The 27718-nt window shown below is 35.8% G+C and overlaps 1 protein-coding gene across 1 annotated transcript; it reads left to right on the top strand.

Moving 5' to 3' along the window:
• Positions 1–850: 850 nt before the first annotated feature.
• Positions 851–18191, top strand: LOC145324123 (neural cell adhesion molecule 1-like). Its single transcript, XM_080166748.1, has 10 exons — positions 851–927; positions 5843–5952; positions 10790–10855; positions 11841–11894; positions 12825–12900; positions 13151–13199; positions 14670–14757; positions 16677–16757; positions 17565–17685; positions 18004–18191. The coding sequence occupies exons 2-10, from the start codon at positions 5878–5880 to the stop codon at positions 18129–18131; spliced, it is 738 nt and encodes a 245-aa protein (XP_080022874.1). The 5' UTR covers positions 851–927; positions 5843–5877; the 3' UTR covers positions 18132–18191.
• The last annotated feature ends 9527 nt before the right edge of the window (positions 18192–27718 follow it).

Here is a 27718-nt window from a genome sequence, read left to right as displayed (position 1 = left end):
AAACTTATATCTCTTATTATATATGCGGGAACTTTTGTTTAATGAAATCTTCCAATTTTTAACATTTACAAAACAGCCTGTTTTATTGCATCAAGATCCATGACAGATCTATATAGGAAATAAATGTCTGTATATGAGCTCAAGTTTTCCAAGCGGTAAATGTTTAAAACTCATAGTGCTCCAATAATCCTTAACTCTCATTGACCAGAATGATAAGACCCGTTATTTTACTGTATGAAGAATAAATTCATTTTTTTTTATTTCATGTTGCTATTTGAATTATATTGGAGTATCAAATTTTTATGCATAAACAGAAAATTTAAATTTATAATATAGTAAATAAAAGAAAACTTAGTTTTAAATTAATTTGATACTAGCGATACGTGCGTAATGTGGTCATATATTGAACTAAAGTTTAACAGTTAACTAAACATTTTAACCCATTAAGGACGATAATTTGAAATAAAAAATATTAAGATCCTAAAATAGTTTAAAGAAAGAAATCGTCAGAGAGAAGATAATGGAAGAATAAGGTTAATAGTCAGAATTCAGATAATCAAAAGAAAGTAAATAAAACATTGAATAAACCTAGCCAACAGCGAGATAATTATATCGAACCCAACTCTAGTCATAACATATCTCAAAGTCCATTGTGTTTTACAAATTAGGTAATTTTTGACATATCATACACCAAAATGTAGGGAAAATCCCTCTGCCCCAAAAACATAATTGGACCTCCTTGGTCAACCTTCTTTCTTTCAAAACTAAAATGTTTAGTAAAGCACTTTCCTCAAGGCTAGGGTAGAAATAAAACTTTGAATTGATAATAATATTTTTGATCCTTCAGAGATGACCAAGGTCTGTATACCTGTAGCGCCTCCAACTCACAAGGAATATCTCATGATTCTATTCAGATTGTTATCCAATGTAAGTATTAACTATCAGGGATCTAAAGGGTTAAGACAATGGCCAATAAATTTAGGTGTAACCCGAAATGATGATACAAAGAATTACCCCTTCTGTAGGTTACAATTAACAGTCTAAACGTTTGGACAATCAACTTAATGAGTCAACCAATTAAAAATTCCCATAGTTGTTAAGCCAACAATTGAGAAAATGCTGTTATAAAACTTTGGGGACTAGTGTAATAAACAGCCCATTGTCCCCTCTAACTGCATGATTAATTATAGCGTTTTTACTTTCGTAGTTCGGATGTGGCAGGGAGGGAGAGGACGTTATCTTATTCATTGGCTCAAAAATTTTGTTACTTTTATCGAATTTTACGTTTCTATTAATAATTTTAATGTACAGAAATGTTTTTTTTTTATAATCATTGGGGGTGTGTTTATATTAATTTATCGTCCATTGTCTTATCCAATGAAGTTCCTGGGAATGGGGAATGGGGTGTCAACACTCTCTTAAACAATATATTAGAAAGAACTGCCTGCCCCTATGTTCACTCCCACAATGTTTCACACCCTCTGTGCATTTTCATGTGCAAGCCATTGTAAGTAGTATGAATTTAAGAGCTTTTATAATAGACTATAAAAGTTTTAAAGATTTTTAATCAATATAATAGATTTGAAATCTGCATAAAATTTTAAGGATTTTTTATAAAATTAGTTTTTTATATAATTCTTTATTTAAAGGCGCAAATACAAATTAAGTTAAATAATTTTGAGATCTGTGATTGGTGGATTGAAAACTATCTGCGCTCTGATTGGAGAAACTTAAGTGACGTACATCATTCAACCAATTAGAGCGTAGGTAGTTTCCAATCCAGCTATCCTATTGGTCAAAATTTATTAACTTAAATCGTATTTGCGCCTTTAAATAAAGAATTATATAAAAAACGAATTTTATTAAAAAATCCTTACAATTTTATGCAGATTTCAAATCTATTATATTGATTAAAAATCTTTAAAACTTTTATAGTCTATTTTATAATTATTCCTTCTTAAAATTCTTATAATGAAGTAAAAGGATATCTGTCTGTGTGTTTGTCTGTCTGTACTGAAGAATCTCGCTAACCGTTCAACCTATATGGTTCTACTTTACAGTGTAGCTTTTCATAGGTCCTGGAAAGGGTTATGACTATTTTGGGGAGAGTACTTACACCCTAGAAAAAAAAATGTTAAGGTTAACAAAAAGGATATTTTTTTGTATTTAAAAAACAATTGTACAAGTGACTATGTATTTTTAATTTAGTTTTTTTGTATAGCTTAATGTTTCAAAACACGGATGCAACCGTCGGTCCTTTAAAAAAAAACTTGATAAAGTTTTAAAAGTTAATAGCGCTACCTTCCCATTCCAAACCAATTTTAGAAGAAAACTTTCTGTCACAATGCAACAGTATTCATCAGCAGGGATCAAAGGGATAAGACAATGGCCGTTAAATAGATGTATATCCCATATGATGATACACAATTACCCCTTCTAGTGTAGATTACAATTAATAGTTGAAACGTTGACCAAACAACTTCTTGAATCAACCAATAAAAGTCCCCAATGTTGTGAAGCCAACAAATAAGAAAACATTATTATAAAACTTTGGCTGATACCCTACAACCTAAAGGACTTCAAACAATTAAAAAAAACTAAAAAATACACTGGTACCCAAAGTTTTATAACAAAGGTAGCCTGTTCATTAGCTTAAAAACTTTGTGTACTTTCATTGAATTTCGATAGAATGGTTTAACTAACAGTGTTCAAGCTTTTAAAACAATACTTTTAATCTACATAAAGTTTAATTTTAATTACCAGCATAATGTGCATCAATTTATCGTCCATTGTCTTAACTCTTAAGAATCCCTGGCCCAAAAATACCAAAAAATCCGCAAAATTTGAATGCTCTGTCCCTGTGAATAAAAGTTGACCTATTCTGGATTTATGCAAAATTTGTGCCACAACTGGATTATAACATTAAACAAAGTATTCATATGAGAATTTGAATAGGTTTAGAAATGATAATATGGTAGGTGCTTTTTCACTAAATACCAATCCCTCTACACTTTTGTAAACTTGCTTTCCTTTATGATTTGTTTTTACATTGATTGAAAAAATGTATTATTCTATTAAAAATCTAAGAAAAATTAAGCAATATCCAGATTCTCGAGCGTCTTTTAATGATTTATCAAGAAATATGGGCTCCAAACGCTAAAAAATACTTTTTTGTGGGTCATGCTGTAAATTTGAAAAAAAAATAAATATAAGGTAGGGGGCATTTTTATTCTGTCATACCTTACCCCTACGGTGCTCAACCCTGCGGGGCTAACAAGTACTCAACCCAACCTAACCTGGATAGCAAATTTATAACAATTCTTTTATTGGTGCATAATTATACTAAAAAAACAACCCAACCAAATCGTATCACAATAAAAGGATCAATAACTTAAGTAATAACCAAATAATGTACATGCATTATTATATTTTAAAGTTTATTAAAAAGGTTAATGTCCCAGGAGCGCATTTACTTATAGACAACTTTTGTTAAAACTTTGTAAATTTTGTAAATTATGAATCTAATTATATGCACATAACTTAACCCTTAACGGTCGGGGGGGGGGGCGTTGAACGCCCCCCCATCCGGTTTTTTCTATCTCATTTTCTGTGTGTGAAAGATAAAGAGCCCAAACTGCTTGACTTTTTAAGTATGGGTATGACACATAACTGAGAGTTGGAATTTTTCGAATATCTCCATCCTGGCGGGCACAGGATGCCAGCAAACCTGGCAGGGTCATCCAGGTAAAGAGCAAAAATATTTTTTAGACTAAAACAAAGCATTTATCATACCAAAATACTAAAAAAATCCTCTAGTAGTACATCCTTATATGAAATACAGGTGTTCAAGTCACTTTCAGGTTCCAGGTATAATCCTGCAGGTCCTGATCCTCCAGGTCTCCAGGAATCTTTAAAAGGCTCCTGTGGCCTCAATTTTTGACTTAGAGACATCAAATTTTAAACTTAAGCTTTTCTTACATGTCTACATAACGTATTAAAATTTCATTAAGATCCGCCGCCGTTTTCCCGCCGACCGCCGACTGCGGCGGCTGGCAGCTGCCAAGTACAGCTGCGGCCGCTGAAATTTATATTTGATATTTCTAATGTAAAATTTACATAAAGATAAACATTTTCTGGAAAAAAATTTTTATTCTAGCTTCAAAAATAAGAAAATTACAGCCGTTTGAAATTTTTAAGTAAAAAAAGACCTAAAAACAAAGGTTGTTAAATAAAAGGGTGAAGGAAGCGAAAATTGACTTAGACTTATAAAAGGTCGGAAATTCATTATCAAACAGGGGACTTGCACAAAAAAATTTAGCCCTCTAGCTCTAATAGGAACTGAGATAATAAGGGGGGGCGTTGAACGCCCCCCCCCCGACCGATTAAGGTGCGGCAAGGGGCCCGACTGTAAAGGGTTAAACAAAGTCTTGATTAACTTTACAGTTTACATCCCCCCCCTCAATATTATCTAATCAAAACTACAGGGTGCTAGAATAATAGTTTATAGTTTACACCCCTCCCTCAATATTATCTAATAAAAACTACAGGGTGCTAGAATAATAGTTTATAGTTTACACCCCTCCCTCAATATTATCTAATCAAAACTACAGGGTGCTAGAATAATAGTATATAGTTTACACCCCTCCCTCAATATTATCTAATCAAAACTACAGGGTGCTAGAATAATAGTATATAGTTTACACCCCTCCCTCAATATTATCTAATCAAAACTACAGGGTGCTAGAATAATAGTATATAGTTTACACCTCTTCCTCAATATTATCTAATCAAAACTACAGGGTGCTAGAATAATAGTTTATAGTTTACACCCCTCCCTCAATATTATCTAATCAAAACTACAGGGTGCTAGAATAATAGTATATAGTTTACACCCCTCCCTCAATATTATCTAATCAAAACTACAGGATGCTAGAATAATAGTTTATAGTTTACACCCCTCCCTCAATATTATCTAATAAAAACTACAGGGTGCTAGAATAATAGTTTATAGTTTACACCCCTCCCTCAATATTATCTAATCAAAACTACAGGGTGCTAGAATAATCGTATATAGTTTACACCCCTCCCTCAATATTATCTAATCAAAACTACAGGGTGCTAGAATAATAGTATATAGTTTACACCCCTCCCTCAATATTATCTAATCAAAACTACAGGGTGCTAGAATAATAGTATATAGTTTACACCTCTTCCTCAATATTATCTAATCAAAACTACAGGGTGCTAGAATAATAGTTTATAGTTTACACCCCTCCCTCAATATTATCTAATCAAAACTACAGGGTGCTAGAATAATAGTATATAGTTTACACCCCTTCCTCAATATTATCTAATCAAAACTACAGGGTGCTAGAATAATAGTATATAGTTTACACCTCTTCCTCAATATTATCTAATCAAAACTACAGGGTGCTAGAATAATAGTTTATAGTTTACACCCCTCCCTCAATATTATCTAATCAAAACTACAGGGTGCTAGAATAATAGTATATAGTTTACACCCCTCCCTCAACATTATCTAATCAATACTACAGGGTGCTAGAATAATAGTTTATAGTTTACACCCCTCTCTCAATGTTATCTAATCAAAACTACAGGGTGCTAGAATGATAGTTTATAGTTTACACCCCTCCCTCAATATTATCTAATCAAAACTACAGGGTGCTAGAATAATAGTTTATAGTTTACACCCTTCTATAAAGACTAAAATTGAAAGTGAAGCTCTAACTTCCAACCCCATTCTCTCGAATTTTAAAGAGGCCTCTAGTAGCGTTATATTTACTAGTATGATACAAAATACCATAAAAACCTTTTTTTTCAGACAAGCCAGTAACCCGGCTGGATAAGAGGACAGTGATGTCTGCCTTTGGTTCTAGCAACCAGAGAGAAACCATCTTCACCTGCTATGTGGATGCTAGTCCAGAGGCTGAGGTAACTATCTATCTTTCTATCTATTCATCTATCTATCTATCTATCTATCTATCTCTATCTATCTATCTATCTCCATCTATCTATCTATATATATATTTATCTATCTATCTATCTGAGGTATCATAATAAAAATATCAGTAGAAAGCTACTCTATAATTCACTTTGTCAGTAAGTCCGCTTTAGGGGAAATGTGATATATAAGACAATTAGTTGGCATCTAGTATATTATTTTCTTGATCCATTGGTCTGTCACAGTCATAATAAAAAACATATATTCCGTGATTTTTATTCTTGATTTATGATCACTGATTATCTGATTATATACACAATGATGACAAAATATTAATGATTATGCTAACATAATTATTCTGTAAGAAAATCATCGAATGTTTTTATGTTTAAAATTTGTACAAGTCAGAAATGCAATTGGGATTAATTAAGTTTTGCAAATTTAATTTACTTTTTATTTCCGACCTGAAACCATAGATGGGGACCTTTTTATATGAGACAAGGACGATAATGTCCATCTTAATCAGAGAATTCCAAGAAAAGGCAAAAGTAGAAAAGTATGTATGATGGGTATATATCATCCTTATTTACTAAGTATATTTGCGATTACTTTTATTTAATGAAATCTTCCAATTTTTAACATTTACAAAATGGCCTGCTTTATTGCATCAAGATCCACGACAGATCTATATAGGAAATAAACGTCTATAAACGAGCTCGAGTCTTCCAATGGTAAAGTGTTTAAAACTCATAGTGCTCCAATAATCCATAATAAACTCTCATTGACCAAAGCGATAAGACCTTTATTCTATTTGTTTATGGAATGAAGGTTTTTCACTTCATGTAGATATTTGAATTACATTGAAGTATTTAATCCTTATTTCATAAATAAAAAATATACGTTCATACTAGAGTAAATCTAAGAAAACTCTATTTCAAAAGAATTCGATTGTGGCGACACTTCCTTTGTGTTAAAATATTAAAACTAAAATTTTAATCATATTAACCCTTTGGTGATGGTAATGTGAAAAAAATATAATTGAAAAAATCTTTTTAAAATCATTTAAATTAATAAATGTTTACTTCTTTCTTTTAGATAGTAATGGCGGGGGAGGAAAATTGATTTATTGAGAAATAGATAAATAGATATGTACTTATAGAAAACTAGCCAATAGCGATATAGTTATATTTAGCCAACTCTAGTATATGTATATTAGCAACATATTATCTACTGTCTGTAGCTAAGAATCTCGCTTACCGCTTATTGAATAAAGGTTAGGGCCAAGATTGCTAGAATGGCTTAAAAAGATAAATATTTTTTAAAAACTCAAAGATACATTACTCAAACACATAATAAATTGTTTTGCAGCTTTGCTACTTCTAAAAAAACCAGATCATGTGGGAGCAAAGAGTTATGTAAATAAAAAATATTTGTTCAAAAAAAGTTACAAATTGAAGAACAATGTTCCTTTAAGTATAGTATATATTGTGCAATTAAATTACAGTTACAGTTAAAGTTACAAAAATAAGGAGAACTAAAGTGACTGTACATTCACAGGTGTATATTCTCAAAATTAAATTACAGTTACAATTAAAGTTACACAAATAAGGAGAACTAAAGTGACTGTACATTCACAGGTGTATATTCTCAAAATGCCTGCTGAGTAATCAACCCCCCCCCCTTCCCAACTCGGTCCCCTTGCTTTTTAAAATTGTTGAAAAAAAGGTTAGTTTTCTTTGTGTGATATGATATAATAAATACCGGGCAGTGGGCATCGCAGGCTCCTTAGAAGGGTATGCATAGGCAAAAAAACTACCTCGCCCCTTTTTTTCATGTTTCAGTGCTCACCAGGTACTTTGCAGAAAAGTACTTGTTCACAAAAGGACAAGCATCCTTAAGCATTTCACTAGAGAATCCTAGAATAAATAATTGTTTTTGAAATACAGAAATCAGCAATTGAGATATGGACACTTTCACTCCAAGTACCACCTATCGACAAAAAAACCCTCTCCACACACCTTATTTTTAAAAAATAATTTGAAAATAAATAGGATATAGTTTTTTTTTTTCAATTAAGAACACGCGCAGTAGGCCCTAACCCTTGGGGACCAACCGATGGGACTATGCAATCCCCAATATTACATAACCTCAAGTAAGAAACAAACAAAGGAAAAACTAGCACCCCCTAATTTTGCATTTATTTTAAAATAAGGTGGGTTGGTTAATATGGTCGTCAAGGCCTTAAAGGCAAAACGCCGTTGTTTTTGCTGAACTATAAATGAACATAATATTTTTTTACTTGAAGTGGTATTAAATAGATAAATGGGTTTATATTTATATTTTCATTTTGAGTATTTAGTATTCCAATAATTTGAAAGTAGCATGATATTGATTAGTGAACAATTTAAGCTAATTTTGTTAATAATTGGATTAATTATGATTATATGGTTAAACTTTATAGCACAAATTGATTTATAGACATCGCTCTTGTGTTTCTACTGTAAAGCAAAATTAAATTTTAGTAAATGATATTTAAAAAACGTTAAATGTAAATTTTATTGAATGATGAGGGGTGTGGGGGATAACTTTTTATCTCCCCCTCACATCTAGGAAAAACCTACTCGGGAAGTAAGTTTTTTAATATTCTTTAAATTTAAGGTAACTTATCAATTTAAGGGTTAAAAGTATTTTGGTTAAATTGAATACTATCATCAAAACCACTTTGCAGGTCATATTAGTTATACGATCTATTTCCTTTAATTGCAAACTGTGGTTGCGGAATTTTAATAGGGTTAGAACTCGATATACACTATTAAAAATTTACTAATATTTCTTAATAGACATGCACAATATCTGAAGAGACACAATTTCATTTACGGATGCGCACTAAATGGAATCTATGTGTGAACTAAGGCTAACGATACCGCAAAAAGTTTTTAAGTGTAGATTCTAGAAATAGTTGGTCTTATAAATGATCTACAAAATACTGTCAAAATACATTTGGTGAATGTGTAAGGAAATAAAACCATTCAGCAATTTAAATCGCGCTTGTTTATGATACAATTTTTTTTATAAATAATGTATGGAAATCCTTTCTATATCGGCTAAAAGACTGAAAAATTTCACTTCTTCTTAATAATCTTAGTAAAATTTTAATCTTTTATATGGCCGTTGTCTTTATCTTATTTCATATGCTCAAAATATCTTGTTAATAGAAATTTTTTTGACACCTTACACTTAGATATTTATGTAAACCTACGTTTATAAAAATGTACCTAAATCCACCACATAGGGAAATCTACTTTAGTTTTTAGGTATGTCTGAATATTTTCATTCCAATTCAATAAATTTTTACAGTGTGATACTTAAATATACTTAAAGATGTAATAAATATTAATATCATTATTATCAATTCAGGTCAAAGAACTGCCAATTCTAAGGAAAGATAAAATAAAAATGGCGCTTATTCTATATCTATCTATCTATCTAGGTAACTTGGTATAAAGGAAACATCCCTATCTACCCTGGAATATCTTATATTAAGTATTCTATATCTATCTATCTGAGTATCTATCTATCTAGGTAACTTGGTATAAAGGAAACATCCCTATCTATCCTGGTTATCTTATATTAAGTATTCTATATCTATCTATCTATCTGAGTATCTATCTATCTAGGTAACTTGGTATAAAAGAAACATCCCTATCTACCCTGGAATATCTTATATTAAGTATTCTATATCTATCTATTTATAAGAGTATATATCTATCTAGGTAATTTGGTATAAAGAAAACATCCCTATCTTTCCTTGAATACATTATATCTATCTATCTATCAGAGTATATATCTATCTAGGTAACTTAGTATAAAGGAAACATCCCTATCTACCCTGAAATATCTTATATTAAGTATTCTATATCTATCTATCTATCTGAGTATCTATCTATCTAGGTAACTTGGTATAAAGGAAACATCCCTATCTACCCTGGAATATCTTATATTAAGTATTCTATATCTATCTATCTATCTGAGTATCCATCTATCTAGGTAACTTGGTATAAAGGAAACATCCCTATCTACCCTGGAATACCTTATATTAAGTATTCTATATCTATCTATCTGAGTATCTATCTATCTAGGTAACTTGGTATAAAGGAAACATCCCTATCTACCCTGGAATACCTTATATTAAGTATTCTATATCTATATATCTATCTATCTGAGTATCTATCTATCTAGGTAACTTGGTATAAAGGAAACATCCCTATCTACCCTGGAATACCTTATATTAAGTATTCTATGTCTATCTATCTATCTGAGTTTTTATCTATCTAGGTAACTTGGTATAAAGGAAACATCCCTATCTACCCTTGAATATCTTATATTAAGAATTCTATATCTATCTATCTATCTGAGTATCTATCTATCTAGGTAACTTGGTATAAAGGAAACATCCCTATCTACCCTTGAATATCTTATATTAAGAATTCTATATCTATCTATCTATCTGAGTATCTATCTATCTAGGTAACTTGGTATAAAGGAAACATCCCCCTATCTACCCTGGAATACCTTATATTAAGTATTCTATATCTATCTATCTATCTATCTGAGTATATATCTATCTAGGTAACTTGGTATAAAGGAAACATCCCTATCTACCCTTGAATATCTTATATTAAGAATTCTATATCTATCTATCTATCTGAGTATCTATCTATCTAGGTAACTTGGTATAAAGGAAACATCCCCCTATCTACCCTGGAATACCTTATATTAAGTATTCTATATCTATCTATCTATCTATCTGAGTATATATCTATCTAGGTAACTTGGTATAAAGGAAACATCCCTATCTACCCTGGGATGCCTTATGTTAAGGAAGCGGAACAGGTAAATTCTTGATATAAAAGTAACAGGATGTATTTCTGTCTGTTTGTAAATTAAGATCTTGCTAACCACCGAACAGATATTGTTCTTATTTAAAGTGAAGCTTCAATAGGTCTCTGGCATTTTTAAAACTAGTAATTAAACACTGCTGGAAAAAATACCCATCCCCATTTCTTTTATTTCATTTTTTTTACCTAAATGGAAAATGGAGGGTTGACTCCCCAACAACTCTATCTTTTAGATGCTTCTTATCCTATTATATAAAATAGTAAGCTTTTTTTTGTCTGAAACTTAAGATTTCAATAACTACTGAACTAATTGGGAAGTTTCATATAGATCCCGAAATGGTTTTAGGCTATTTTATTTTTATGTTTAAGCTTCAGAATGGTTTTAGGCTGTTTTTTTGCTTTTTTCTTACCCCTTTGACCAAAAAGCCCATGCTATGGGGGCAGCGCTATTTTTACAAATCCGAAAATTGGTTATAATTCTTTCAAACTTGGTATTTATCAAAAGTAAATTATTGCGTTGGAAAATATTGGATTAACCTATTAAAGAAAATACCAATTATAGAAATATTTGAACCAATTTTACAAAATTCTTTATTTTCAATAAATGATTTCAATTAACAGAAGGTGTGATTAAATACAGGGACCTAAAGGGATAAGACAATAGCCTATAAATTAATGTACATCCCTAATGATGATACACAAATTACCCCTTGTGTAGATTACAATTACTGGTTGAATCGTTTGGATACTTAATGAACCAACCAATCAAAATTGAATAAAAGTCCTTAAAGTTGTTAAGCTAACGGATAAAATACCGTTATCATAAATCTTTGAGGACTTGTATAATATACAGCCCAATGTCCCCTCCCTCCCAGGATTAAATAAGTTTAATGTGGGTCAGTACTTGTTAACTTGTCAACCTTTTTGACAGCTAATGTTTTGGTTAATGAAACAATAATTATCTTTATTTTATTTTTCAGTTGAAAGATGGAACAAAGTACAAAAGTCATATTTTGAAGTTAAGAAGTTTAGAGGTATATATTTTGTTTCTATCTATCAATCTTTTCTTCTATCTATCAATATATTTTTCTATCTATCTATTCCTCTACTATATATCTATTCTTCTATTTATCCATTAATTCTCCTATCTATCAATCTATTCTTCTATGTATCAATCCATCCTTCTATCTCTCAATCTATTTATCTATCTATCAATCTATTCTTCTATCTATCAATCTATTTTTCTATCTATCAATCTATTCTTCTATCTATCAATCTATTCTTCTATCTATCAATCTTTTCTTCTATCTATCAATCTATTCTTCTATCTATCAATCTATTCTTCTATCTATCAATCTATTCTTCTATCTATCAATCTATTCTTCTATCTATCAATCTATTCTTCTATCTATCAATCTATTCTTCTGTCTATCAATCTATTCTTCTATCTATCAATCTATTCATCTATCTATCAATCTATTCTTCTATCTATCAATCTATTCTTCTATCTATCAATCTATTCTTCTATCTATCAATCTATTCTTCTATCTATCAATCTATTCTTCTATCTATCAATCTATTCTTCTATCTATCAATCTATTCTTCTATCTATCAATCTATTCTTCTATCTATCAATCTATTCTTCTATCTATCAATCTATTCTTCTATCTATCAATCTATTCTTCTGTCTATCAATCTATTCTTCTATCTATCAATCTATTCTTCTATCTATCAATCTATTCTTCTATCTATCAATCTATTCTTCTATCTATCAATCTATCAATCTATTATTCCATTTATTAATCTATTCTTCCATTTATTAATCTATCTTATTAATCTTATATCTATAAATCTATTATTCTATTTATCAATCTTTTCTTCTGTCTATATATCTATCAATCTACCTATCTATCTATCTATCTATCTATCTACCAATCTATCTATTTATCTATCTTTATATCTAGGAGAAGGACTATGGAAACTATACCTGTGTTGCCAGTAATTCACTTGGAACCTCTTCCAGCTCTTTCTCTGTTACAGGTAACAAAATATAAAATATACTGGATACTTATACCCCCAGCCCACATGGATTAGACTACCCTCCCCACATATTTCCAATTTACTTCAGGAAAAACAAAAAAATTAATTCGATGGAAAAATCAAATGTTCTTAAAAAGTTGTATAATAGTTAAAAGGTCATCTTTCTTCTTATTCTTTTATTCCATTTTTAATGACCGTAATCATAGAATCTAGAAAAAAAAACTTAATATAAAATTTTCGACACTTTTAGGAAGTCCAGATCAACCCATGATTATTTCACCTTCACAGAGCAGCTCTAGGTAAATTCATATTTTTACATAAAACAAAAATAGTTTGGGGATACATTGTTAGAGATGACTCTAAACAGCACTAAGAAATGTATCTTCCTTTAGAATATGCGTCAAAATTATAGAAGGAGACAAATTGTCGTCAATTTAGGTTGTTATTTCCCATGTCATTTATTGTTATCTATCTATCTTTATGTTTAGTGAAAGCTACACAATAAACTAGAAAGTTTGGACCGCTCACACCTTCCCAATTATAAAGTATCTATCTATCTATCTATCTATCTATCTATCTATCTGGCTATTTATCTATCTATCTTTATATTTAGGGATAATTACACAATAATCTGTAAGTTTGGACACCTCACACCTTCCTAATTATAAAGTATCTATCTATCTATCTATCTGGCTATCTATCTATCTGGCTATTTATCTATCTATCTTTATATTTAGGGATAATTACACAATAATCTGGAAAGTTTGGACACCTCACACTTTCCTAATTATAAAGTATCTATCTATCTATCTATCTATTTATCTTTATATTTAGGGATAGCTATACAATAATCTGGAAAGTTTGGACACCTCCCACCTTACCAATTATAAATTATCTATCTTTCTATCTATCTTTATATTTAGGGATAGCTACACAATAATCTGGAAAGTTTGGACACCTCACACCTTCCCAATTATAAAGTATCTATCTATCTTTATATTTAGGGATAGCTACACAATAATCTGGAAAGTTTGGACACCTCACACCTTCCAAATTATAAAGTATCTATCTATCTATCTTTATATTTAGGGATAGCTACACAATAATCTGGAAAGTTTGGACACCTCCCACCTTCCCAATTATAAAGTATCTATATCTTTATATTTAGGGATAGCTACACAATAATCTGGAAAGTTTGGACACCTCCCACCTTCCCAATTATAAAGTATCTATATCTTTATATTTAGGGATAGCTACACAATAATCTGGAAAGTTTGGACATTTCACATCTTCCCAATTAAAAAGTATCTATCTATCTATTTATCTATCTATCTATCTTTATATTTAGGAATAGCTACACAATAATCTGGAAAGTTTGGACGCCTCACACCTTTCCAATTATAAAGTATCTATCTATCTTTAAATTTAGGGATAGCTACACAATCATCTGGAAAGTTTGGACACCTCTCACCTTCCCAATTAGATAGTATCTATCTATCTTTATATCTAGGGATAGCTACACAATAATCTGGAAAGTTTGGACACCTCACACCTTCCCAATTATAAAGTATCTATCTATCTATCTATCTTTATATCTAGGGATAGCTACACAATAATCTGTAAAGTTTGGACACCTCTCACCTTCCCAATTATAAAGTATCTATCTATCTATCTTTATATCTAGGGATAGCTACACAATAATCTGTAAAGTTTGGACACCTCACACCTTCCCAATTATAAAGTATCTATCTATCTATCTTGATATCTAGGGATAGCTACACAATAATCTGGAAAGTTTGGACACCTCACACCTTCCCAATCCTGAATCAAAGCATCCTCTACAGAAAAGTTGCAAGGGTAAGTTGTTATTAGTAAAAAATCCACAAAATTCCAGAAAGCTTACATATATATAAGCCGAGGGGTTGCGGCTTTGGCTAAGTGATTGATGGTTAGAATGGCATATTCTTTATGCAAGCCGCGCAGTTTTTTTGTTGCAAGGACTGCAAATTGGTTAGAGAAGCGTCGTTAAGTTCAGTAAAAAGACTGCAGCTTTTTAAAAGCTTTAAATATGAGGGTGTTTCATGGCGAAGGTGATAAGACGAGCAGCTGAATTCAGCAAAGACTGCGGATATGGCTACTGAGCCCTTTTATAAAATTAAAATTAAGAAAACACTTAATTTAAAATCTTGAAAAATACGTATAGTAGTTGTTTAAATTTTAAATTTAATTAAAAATAATGAAATTTACAATATGAACTATATTTAATTATGAAGAGTTAAAATTATAAAAATATAATTCTAAAGTAGAAGAAATTTTATTTAAAATTGAAGCACGTTTTATTGTAAATATTGTCGACATTCCTTAACATTTGTCAAAGGTACACCTCAAGTTTTACATTTTCATTGTTTACTAGGACCCTAGAGGCCTCTAGTGGACCTTGAGGTAGGGGGGAGGAAGGGAATAGTCGACTCCACCCACTTTAAATTATAGTTTAAAAGAAATAGCTAAAACCTTCCCATGAGAAGCTACACTGTAAAGGAGAACCATATCGATTCTGCGGTTAGCGAGATCCTTTGGTACAGACTGACAACCACACACACACTAACAGACTATTCTAATATGACGTCATTCGGGATACATCAGCCACAATTTTTAATTTATACCCTTTGTTATGGGCACTATAAAGAGATTCTTGTATGAAACAGGATACATATAAAATGTAAATGAAAGAATATACTTTTAAACATATTCCATTTGTTTTTTGTTGATGTAATTTAAAGTGTTGTAGTAATACTAATCTTTACTCATTACTTTCCTACGTGATGTAAATAAACAACATTTTAAATTCTATTTACTTATCACATAGATCTATCTATTATATGTATATTTCTATGTATTATATCAATCTATCTATCTACCAAGATGTATGTATGTTTTATATTATATGTTTTAATTATGTATTTGTTTTACATTGACACCTGAAGAGTGCAAACATGTAAGAACAATTTGTATTAACTAAATAAATATGTAAAATTCACATTTTGTTTGTGAGTTAACCACTTATATATGTATCTATATGTATATACTGGAGAGACAGTGACAGATCCAGAGGGTACCTGGCATAACCTGGCTCTCATATGTATCTATCTATCTATATGTATATATCTAGGCTACTGGAGAGACAGTGACAGATCCAGAGGGCACCTGGCATAATCTAGCTCTCATATGTATCTATCTATCTATATTTATATATCTAGGCTACTTGAGAGACAGTGACAGATCCAGAGGGTACCTGGCATAATCTGGCTCTCATATGTATCTATCTATCTATATGTATATATCTAGGCTACTTGAGAGACAGTGACAGATCCAGAGGGTACCTGGCATAATCTGGCTCTCATATGTATCTATCTATCTATATGTATATATCTAGGCTACTTGAGAGACAGTGACAGATCCAGAGGGTACCTGGCATAATCTGGCTCTCATATGTATCTATCTATCTATATGTATATATCTAGGCTACTGGAGAGACAGTGACAGATCCAGAGGGTACCTGGCATATCTAGCTCTCATATGTATCTATCTATCTATATGTATATATCTAGGCTACTTGAGAGACAGTGACAGATCCAGAGGGTACCTGGCATAATCTGGCTCTCATATGTATCTATCTATCTATATGTATATATCTAGGCTACTGGAGAGACAGTGACAGATCCAGAGGGTACCTGGCATAATCTGGCTCTCATATGTATCTATATGTATATATCTAGGCTACTGGAGAGACAGTGACAGATCCAGAGGGTACCTGGCATAATCTGGCTCTCATAGCGGAGAAGAGAAACACTTTCCAGGTAAAAAACTAATAAGTAGCGCAGCTACTGTATAACAATGTAGGGTATGTCCCCACATATTCATAATACTATTTATATGAAAGTTTAGGACGTATCTAGTATTTTTTTTCAGTAAGAAATTGTTCACTGCGTATTCTATTGTGATCAATTAATTTTGCACTGTATAAGAGTTAAGAGGTATAGTCCTTTCCACGACATCCCTCCATAAGGAGCGATTCTTCGTATTTTTAAAATGGCTTTTTATAGGTTATTTTAGGTTAGGTTAGGTTATATTGTGTTAGGTGATTGCCCCCACAGGGTTAGGTAATTGGCCCCGCAGGGTTAGAGCCCCCCGCAGGGGCTAGATATAGGAGAAAAGCTACTGTGAAAAATACGAAGAATCGCTCCTTATGGAGATATGTCGTGGAAAGGACTATACCCGAGTTAAGTGTTATTTTTCTTTCCAAAAACATTTTAAAGTAGCGTAGCTAATTTATGACTAAGGCATGTTCTTTCGTCCATACTATTTTAAGGATCATTGTCAGTATGTCTACCATCACTTTACCTAATTACTTTTTTTTATTAAAAACTATTTACTTTAAATATAACTGAGTATGCTACGTTATAATATTACACTGAATAACAGTTCATTGTAATTTCTTTCCTTATAAATTGTTTTTTTTTCTTATTGCTGTAACTTATGAACATATATATTCTTGTTTTCAATAATTTATGATGTAAATTTTATTAGAACAAACATAATAAAAAAATCATAATATAAATATATCAAATGTTCTGCTAAAGTCAAACTGCTACAAATTACTCCAGGATTCCTACCGTATGGATCTGACCGGCCTAACCCATGATTGCGAGTACGAGGTCAGGATTCGAGCCATGAACTCTCAGGGATGGAGCCCACTGTCGAATCCTTTCACTTTCAAGACTGCAGGTAATATTGGAGCAAAAATCTTTCTCTTATATCTTCTAAACCGATTTTTATCCTCTGGATTAGAACCGGTTCTCAGTCATACTGAAAAATCATGCATAGTACCGTATTAAAGACAATTTTCTACGAATATTAAAATAAAAATGATAAAATTAATACTAGTTTTATTAGCTCGGGCCTTCGGCCACTCTGGGCTAACAAAACTAGTTTTACTCTTATATATTTTCATTTTAATATCCACAGAAAGGTGATAAAATGCGATAAATAACTATTAAACAAAAAAATAAAAAAAATTTATAATTAATATTTTCTTTATCCCAGGTGACATCTACCGACCACTGCCAGCTGTGTATCACGAGGGACAAATCTGGTCTTCGGATGCCGCAATCAATCAATCAACAATCAAACTAATGTCAGCTGTCGTCATTATTCTTCTAGCATATTTGTAGATTTTTTCTAGTGATAATTTTAATTTAGATGTATGTTTGAATTAATGAAATAGAAGTAATCAAAAAAGTTTTCATTCATTTCATCAGCAATGCTATTCTTTAAGTCTAAATTAATAAATTTTCCGCTTTAATTTTATTATTCTGCTCGCTATAAGTTATTTCACTAGTTCTCATTTTTGAAAACAACGCATTAATTATGAAATTATTGAGGTATTTGCTTTTTCTCTCCATAAAAATGCATATTCTACATATTTAAGTAACCAAAAAAAAACTTTTTTCAACGTTTAAAGTATAAGTTTAACTGATAAAGTAGGAATATCCTAAGGAAAAATTAGGGGTCAATGAAGAGTTTAGGAGGTATACTTTATATTGTTGTTATTGTATTGGAAACAACTAAAATAAAAATGAAATTGATATCCAACATAAACAAAATAAAATGACAAACACATATACCATAACAAATACAAATGAAATGAATAATTAATTTTAATATGTTTCTACTTTACTTTTACGTTAAACCCAATTGAATAATCTAATTTATTTTTTCGAACTCAAATCTTTCAAAAAGCGCCCTTTTGTTTATAAATGTTCTTATTCCTATAATTTGGAAATATCCCAAAGACAATGGAATGTTATATATTCAAACTGTTTGTAGCCTTAATAATTTATTTGAAAACCAATTACTTGATGCTGCAACCAAATAGTGTTCCTTCAAACAAGAAAACTTGTTTACATTGAACAAGGATGACAACATTCATAAAAGCGAAGCTCTGAAACTGTAAGACAAACGAACATTAACACTTGTTGAGTGTCAGAACTGAATACCTAATCAGAATATAAATATATAACAGTCGAAACAAAATTGTAAGTAAATTTGTTGAAAAACTGCTAAAATATAGAATATAGTTTAAGGACATACTTACATGTTTAGTACTTTATTGTAGAGATGCTTCGCTTATAAAATTAAACTTTGTTGTCATAGGAATCAGTATTCCAAAATTCAGATCAATCGGATTATTATATCACATAAAAATTTGTTGTTGAAAAAGTTTAAAATCGATAAGACAATTCTAACATGTCTAAATTAACTATAAAGCTAACCGTTACGGACAAAGGATTCTTGAAATCCAGTTTTACAAAAAAAACTAAAAATAATTTTATTCTTGATTTTTATTTACCAGCAGCTTATGATGCAATTTAGTGAATAAGGAAAACGGGATCATAGCAAGAAAACGATGTAGCGAGTTTTGTCGTATTTTCACAATGGCTTATTTTAGGAAGTGTAAATGTTAATGTTTGCCCCGCAGGGTTAGCGCCCCCTGCATGGGCTAGAAATAGGAGAAAAAACTACAACCCTTTTTCAACAAATTGCTGTTACAGCCGCCTCGCCAATGGCAGCCTTTAGCAACTCATTTAGGTTTACATCCCTTGAATTTCCTGCTACTTAAATTTCTTACAGCATTACAAAAACACTGTAAACTTATTAAATTATGTTAATTTCTGGGGGTTTAGTTTCAACTTTAGTGTTGATATATTTCATACACAAAGACGGTTTCTTTAACTGTATTATTATAATAATTTACAGAATGTTTTGATACTATGATAGTCAGTAAGTTTAATGTAATTAAACTTTGAAAAAAGTTATTAAAACCATCGTTAACCTCACCTGAATTAAAGTATGTGTGCGTAGGTGTGTTATAATTTCCACATAAAACAACGTAAAATTAAGAAAATCATATTAATGAAAATGTTTTTTTAACTAAAACAATTTAATCAGAGATAATCCAATGACCGATAAATTGATGTACATTTCTAATTATGATTAATAATATTTTGTAGATTACAATATGTGTTTTAAACGTTTAGACACTCAATTAATGAACTAACCAATCTAAATTCAATAAATGTCCCCTTAATTTTCAAAATAGAACCCGTTTTCATTTGAAATATCGTAATTATAGAAATAAAAAAGTAACAATTACACAAAAAAAACCTTCCCATCATTTCAATGTATGAGCTGATTATTGTACGGAAATTTTGGCACATCTCGCTTGTAAAGTAAAGTTTGGATATTACTCTACAATGTAAATTATATCCAATATGCAATCAGGGAGGGAGGGGACATCAGGCTGTTTATTACACTAGTCCCCAAAGTTTCATGATTTTTAAGCATTTTAATGATGAGCATTTTCTTATTCGTTGTCTTAAAAACTTTGGAGAGATTTATTGAATTTTGGTTAGTTTGTTTACTAAGTTGAGGGTCCAAACGTTTTAACTAATAGTTGTAATCTACAGGGTAATTTTGTGTATCATAATTGGTAATGTACGTCATTTTATCGGCCTTTGTTCTTTCCCTTAACATCCCTGTATACAAATAAGAATAATTAAATATATCGTAAGCTCCATTTGGATAATTAGATCATTAATGTCGAAAATCTAATGCTTCATTAGAAAGCTCAGATTTTATAGGGCATTTTTTTATATTTGTTTTCCAAGCCAAATCATTCTACCAAAATATATATTATATAAAAAGATGATAAGCTGCTTTTAACCTCTTTAGCATGAACAAATCAAACCAATAACAATACTGGATTCTTAAGAGATGGCCGACAAATTGATATACATTCCCAAAAGATAAAATATTTTCTCGTATTCATTCGAATCCGGTGGATAAGAACTGGTTCTCATCCATACGAAAAAGCTAAGTCTATCATCGAATTATATCCAGCTTTCTACGAATATAAAAACTGGTTTTAATCTTATAATTGTACATTCTATATCCGCGGAAAGCTGTTTATAATACGATGAAAGAAATAACTATTCTCACTATCTAAATGCCACCTAACCCTAAAAACCAAAGTAATAAAGAATGTATTGTGACGGTGATTTTTCAACTATTTAAATAGATTACCTTTTCTTTTCCTTCTTTACATCTTATAGCTGTGACAGAGGCTTATTGAATGGCTTATGTAAGACCTAAGGCTGGCACATATGCTTCTAAAAGTCTAGGGGCTAACGACAATATGCTTCTGTAGGCTGCCCGACTGATGGCATCTGAAGCTGAAGAGCCCTGATGAAATAACTGTCTTTTGTGCATAAATAAATACTGTTCACAATGGGCTGTTTATTATACTAGTCACTAAAGTTTAGAATAACGTTTTCTTATTCGTTTGCTTAACAACTTTGGGGACTATCGTGAATTTTGATTGGTTAGTTCATTAAGTTGAGGTTTCAACCATTGATCTTATTATACAGAAGGGGTAATTTATGTATTATGATTGGGAATTATATAAATTTATCAGCCATTGTCTTATCCTTTTAGAACCCTGATTGCAAGAGTATAACATATAATGTAACTTTACCCTAACTATTACAAGCTTGGCTTGACAGTGCACCTACTCAGAGATAAGAAAATGGACGTTAATTTGATGTACTTCCCTAATGATAATTAAGAAAATTACCCCTTCTGTAGATTCCAATTAGTAGATGAAACATTTAGACATTTTACTTAATGAAACAACCAATCAAAATTCTATACAAGTCCCCAAAGATGTGCAGCCAACCAATAAGAAAACTTGATTACAAAACTTTGGAGACTAGTGTAATAAACAGCACAATGCCCCCTTCCTTCCTGGCACCTAACCATGTGGGTTAACCCTGTTTATAACTCTTTATAATTAAAGGTTGAAAATCTTTTAAACTAAAGTTTTAATAACTATGAAAGATGCCAAAAAAAATTAGGTCACCTTAACAATTAATAAGGATGACAACATCCATAAAATCTTAGCTGCAGTTATATTAAAGTTAGATAAACGATTATTGATATTGTAGATTGACTACGCTTTTGATATTTAAGAAATAGAATATTATTTAGATATCTTTGACTGTTTGATGTTAATCTTTAAATTGACATGCTGACTTTTGGTAAGGATTGAAGAATCCGTTATATAAGGTCGGATGGGTTAATGTCTAAATGAAGAAATGAAAAAACAAGGATGATAACATCTAAAAATGTGAAGCTCTCATATCAGATAGAAGAAAAGACTGATATTATCACTTGTGTCAGAATTTAAAAAGCAAAATACAAAAATTTATAGATCTAAAAAAATAGGCTAATGTTTGAGAACAAACAAACATTTATAGGCTTTGAATATAGAAATGCTTTGCTTTATAACATTGTACCTTGTTGTCCTAGGAATAATTATTTCATAAATCAGTCGAAAGGATGATTATATTATATTAAAAATTGTTACAAAAAAATGAGAAAAACAACATATTTAATTGGACTTACTGTCTTTATGGTAACGATTATAGAGTTGCTACGCTTTCTAAATCATACCTTATTGTTACAGAAATCATCATGCCAAGTTTAAAATAAATAGCACAACTCTAACATGCCCAAATTAACAATAAGAACTATCGTTTATATACGATGTACGAGCAACCCTTATTTTAGAAAAGCTTAGCATTTATTATTTAAGTTCTAAAGGGACAATGGACGATAAATTGATGTGCATCCCCAATGATGATACACAAAATTACCTCTTCTGTAGATCAAAATTGGTGACTGAAACATTTGAACACGCAACCTTATAAACCAACCAATGAAATGTCACTAAAGTCCCTAAAGTTGTAAAGCCAACGAATAAGAAAACGTTATTATAAAACTTGGGGACTAGTCTAATAAACAGCCCATTGCTCTCTCTCTCTCTCTCTCTCTCTCTCTCTCTCTCTCTCTCTCTCTCTCTCTTTCTCTCTCTTTCTATCTCTATATCTGGGTATCATGTATGTATGTCTGGTAAGCCGAGCGTTCTCGGCCCACGGGGTAACGAGTTCGGATTCAACGAGCCCTAGCCTTTAAGTATTCTACCAAACAAACAAGCAGGATTCAATCATACAGAAATTATATATTTAAACTGAATAATATTTACAAGTTATGTTTACTATATATATATAACAAAATATAACAATGGTTAGGTTTGAAGGGGGTGTGGGGCGCTAGGGCTTAGCGCCCGACGGTAGACAGGCTGTGGGGGCAGCGGTGGTAAAAGGGGAGGCAGCGCCTCCCGATTATATAAGCGCGTGAGGGACTCGTGATAGTTGCATGTTCAAGTCCCCTCCCCACATTTAGGCAGGCTAGTTTGACCGCTGGGTGCGGGGTCAACAGCGGTCATGAGATGGATAGTGATATAATAGGATTAGTGCGGGGGGTTTGTTATCATAAGTCACAGCGAAGCAACTCTGTAAACGGCCTGTCCGTCTGGGTGTCGTATTACCACAACCTCCCCTTCAAGGGTTGCGTGGCTCCTGAGCCACCAGGCCTTGAACCTGGGGATACGACAGCCGGCTCCTGCGCCGGACAGGCAGTTCTTGGGGCACAGCTCGATGGAGGGCAGCCCGGGCTACACAGGCTCCCTGGGACACTCGTTGCTCGGTCTGACTGTGGTTGGTGATCAGCATTGTCAGCTCCTGGTTGGCTTCTAGGCGTGGGTTGGCGACGGCCAGGCCTCGCCGCTGGAAATTTTGCCTCGTCTGCAGGATCAGTTCTGTCGCGGCTGGTAGCTGGACACGGAGGCCTAGGCAGACTCTGGTGGTTCCTAAGGGTGGAATGGTGATGGCAAAGGGTGCATAGAACTCCATGGGGGCGCCTGCTTGATTCAGGTTGCTTGGCCTCCTAGCTCCTACCCGGATGGGGATGGCTGTCATCAGCAGGGGGCACATGGCTTCTTCTTCTTCTTCTGGGGCGGCCTCTTCCATCGCAGTGGCTGGCTCTTCTCCTACAGGCTCGCTGCTGGCTGGCAGGTTCTCCATGTCCGCGTCAGGGTTCCAGATGGCATCTCTGAGTGGCTCTGGAGCGGGCGGCGGCGGCGGTGGTTCGTTGGGCTGCTCCTGCAGGTTTTCCTCCACTGGGTCACGATCTTGGCCGCTAGGCTGTGGGGCGGCTGCGGCTGGCTGGTGCACTGGGAACTCTCCTGGGTTGCTAGCTGCAGGCGCCGCCGCTCCAACTGGCAGCTCGGTGGCATCCTCGTCGCCGTCCATGTCAACTTGGATGTCTTCTGGGATCTGGTGGGCAGTCACATCTCCAGTGTATTTGCGCAGTCGGCCTACATGCGCGGTAACTTCTGAGATCCTGGCTACTGGAGAGGCAGGTTTGATGACATAATGGACTTCTGTAGCTTTCCTCACTACTTTCCAGGGGCCAGTCCATCTCTTGGTAATCTTGGCTGCCTTCCCTGGCACCAGGCGGGGGGCCAGGTACCAGACCAAGTCTCCAACCTCATACTTGGCCGTGCCTTCGTAAGCTGCCGCGCTCCTCCTGATGGCTCCCTCCTCCTTCTGCTGGATGGCATCATACACTGCATAGTAGCGCTGCAAGAGAGCTTGGACGTTGGCTGGAACTGAAGCATATTCGGTCTCTGGCAGCCGTAGCACCATGTCCACCGGAAGTTTGGCCTCTCTCCCAAAGAAGGCCAGGAACGGGGTCACGCCAGTGGATCTGCAGGCCTTGGTGTTGTAGGCAAAGGCGATGGCAGGCAGGTGTGGCTCCTAGTTGTTATCGTCTCTGTCTAGGAACAGGCGCATGCCTGTGTTGAGCGTCCTATGAAACCTCTCCACTCGGTTGGACTGCGGGTTGTAGGGTGGTGGATGTGTCAGGCCAATCTCGAGCCTGGAGGCCAGTTCCTGGAATACCTGGCCGGTAAATTCCATTCCATTGTCGGAATGGATCTTCAGGGGGCATCCGAACGTGGCCAGGTGGCGGTGCAACAGGGCTTCAGCCACCGTGAGGGTGCGCTTGTTGGGGATGGCGTAGAGGCTGACAAACCGGCTGAATCCATCTTGGCAGGTGAGGATGTAGCGGTTCCCAGCTGGGGTCTCTGGCAGTGGCCCCACCAGGTCGATGAATAGGACTTGCTGTGGATACCCCTGGCGGGAGGGCACGTGGATCCCCTGCTTCAGCCTCTCCTTGGTAACTTTCTGGACACACTCAGGGCAGGTTTGTACCATCAGGCGGACGTCACGGGCCAGGTTGGGCCACCAGAAGTGCATGGCAACGCGGGCGATAGTTGCGTCCATCCCAAAGTGCCCAGCCATGGGGGTCCCATGGGCTAGAAAGAACGCGTCCTGCTGGAGGGCCGAAGGCAGCAGGTATCTTGTCCTCTCTCCTGTCAGAGTCTGGTCAGTGGTGGTGAGGCAGCCGTGCTCGTCAAGCCCCAGAGCTGGGAAGCGGCTGGCGTACTGCTGCTCGTCTCGTTCCTTGCCACGCAGCTCAGCCTTGGTTGGGGCCTTGCCATCAGCCACCCATTGGCGGACACGGAGCAGGAGGGGGTCCTGTGTCTGGGCTTCCAATACTCTAGCTGAATCCAGTCGGGCGGCAGGAGGCCGGCTAGCTGCGGCCTCCCCTAGCTGGCAAAGGTTGTGGATATACTCAGCCTGCTCTGCTAATTCTTCGGCGCTAGCCGTTGGCATGTTGGCATCTTCCCGGCGGCTGAGGGCGTCGGTATTCTGGGTGCCAGGCCTGTGGCAGACGGTAAAGTCTAAGGCCGCTAGCTCCTCCTGCCAGCGGGCCACCATCCCTGTGGATGTGTTCAGTGATTTCATCTGTAGCAGGGCAGAGGAATCAGTGTTGATCTGGAAGCTGCGGTAGGACAAGATGCCGTGGAATTTTCGGATCCCATAGATAATGGCGGCCATCTCTCCCTTCCAGGACGGGTAGCGCGTCTCAGGGTCGGTTGTCTTGCGCCCCACGGCGGCAATCAGCCTCTCCTTGCCCTCCTGGCATTGACTCAGTATGGCAGAGATGGCGCGGCTGCTGAAATCTGTGGTGAGCTGGAACACTGCTGGCAAATCAAACCTGGGCGGCGCTCGGATGGGGGCCTTGCGGAACTTGTCCTTGAGTTGCAGCAGCTGGGCTTCCATCTCAGGCGTCCAGGTTAGGGCCTTGGCCGTCTTCTGCCGATTCATCTCGTAGGTGAGGTCTGCATACTCTGGGATGAACAGGCGGTAGTATCCAAAGAAGCCCAGCAACGCCAGCAAATCCTTGGGGGTGCTAGGGGCTGGCCAGTCCAAGATGCGGTCAATATAGTCCTCTTGCATGGCTATCCCCTCACGGCTGAGGGTGTGGCCCAGATAATCCACCTTGGATCGGAACAACTTGGTCTTGGCTGGCTTGAGGCGGATCCCTCCCCTACGGTGGGCTTCCAAGACCTCTCGGAGCCTGGCCAGGTGGGCCCAGGTATCCTGATGGAAGGTCAGGACGTCGTCAAGGTATGACTGGAGGTTGGCTGTGCCTAGTGGGTTTAGGACCCCTGCAATAAACCTGGAATAGACAGACGGTGCCGTAGCCAGGCCAAAGGGCATCCTTTTCCATTGATACAAGCCCCTGGGGGTGGTGAAGGCGGTGCAGGGCCGGCTATCCTCAGACACACGGATGGTGTAGTATGCGGCCACCGCGTCTAAAGCACTGTAGACACGGTGCCCGCCAGCTCGTTCCACCAACTGCTGGATCCTAGGCAGGGGGTAGCTGTCCAGCTCCAGACACTTGTTGAGGGCTCTGTAGTCGACGGCCCAGCAGGTGCTCCCGTCCTTCTTCTTGATGGGCACCAGGGGGCTGCTCCAGGCGGAGTCCGACGGCTCTATAACTCCTTCCTGTAGCCAGGTGTCCAGTTGTTTCTCCAGTTCAGCCTCTTGCCGCGGGTTCAGATCCCTAAATCTCTGGCGGATCGGCTGGGTCCCTGGCTTGAGGCGCAGCTGCAGCTCAACCACATCTGTGCAGCCGGGGGTAGAATTGGAGAAGACGTCCCTGTACTCTGACAACGTAGTCCAGACCTCCTTCTTGAGCAAGGGGTCCTTGCGTAGGAACTCATTGTCTTCCATCTCCAGGGCCTCCCACAACTCCTGCATGTCTATAGGCTCAGCAGGTTCTTGGAACGAGTGGAGACGCGGGGGAGGCGTATCAGAGACCTCTAAAATGTCAGGTTTGACCAGCTCCCCTGCCACTGGGAGGCCAGCATCCAGCAAGAGGGGCACCTCCCCCTCATTGACCACCAGTACTCTAAACACAGTGGCAGAGCCAGGCCTGTGGGCATACAGGCCCTCTGGAATAACAAGGTCCTCCCCAAACCTCTGTTCTGGGGCAGCTAGTTGAATGGCATCCTTGGTGCGATGGCCTACTAGCTCAACAGGGACCGCCATAACCCCGCGGCCAGGCAGGACCACCCGCTTGGCTGTGCGGAGCTGGGGTGGTTGACCGTCAGTTGGAGTGACAGCGCTTAGCCTATACGTGGCTGGTGCGGGGTCAGCCTTGGCTCCGGGACCCACCGGCCGCGACTTGACGGGCTCGGCTTCTGGAGGGGCTGACGTGTCGGAGCCAGGCGTGGCTCCGGGGGCGTCCGGCCACGATTTGACGGGCTCGGCGCTGGGAGAGGCCAAAGTGCTGGGTCCAGCTTTGGCTCCGTGGGCGTCCGGCCGCGACTTGACGGGCACGGCGCCGGGAGAGGCTGGGGCCTGAGAGTTGAGTGTGGCTCCGGGTACATCAGACCGCGACTTGACGGGTCTGGACTCGGGCTTGGCTGGTGGACTGGCTGGAG

This window comes from Acartia tonsa, chromosome 7 (genome assembly GCF_053477335.1).
Source record: "Acartia tonsa isolate MP-2025a chromosome 7, ASM5347733v1, whole genome shotgun sequence".
NCBI classification, from domain to species: Eukaryota; Metazoa; Arthropoda; class Copepoda; order Calanoida; family Acartiidae; genus Acartia; species Acartia tonsa.
Note: the sequence above shows the minus strand (reverse complement) of the source record. Positions and strands in the feature narration are given on the sequence as shown.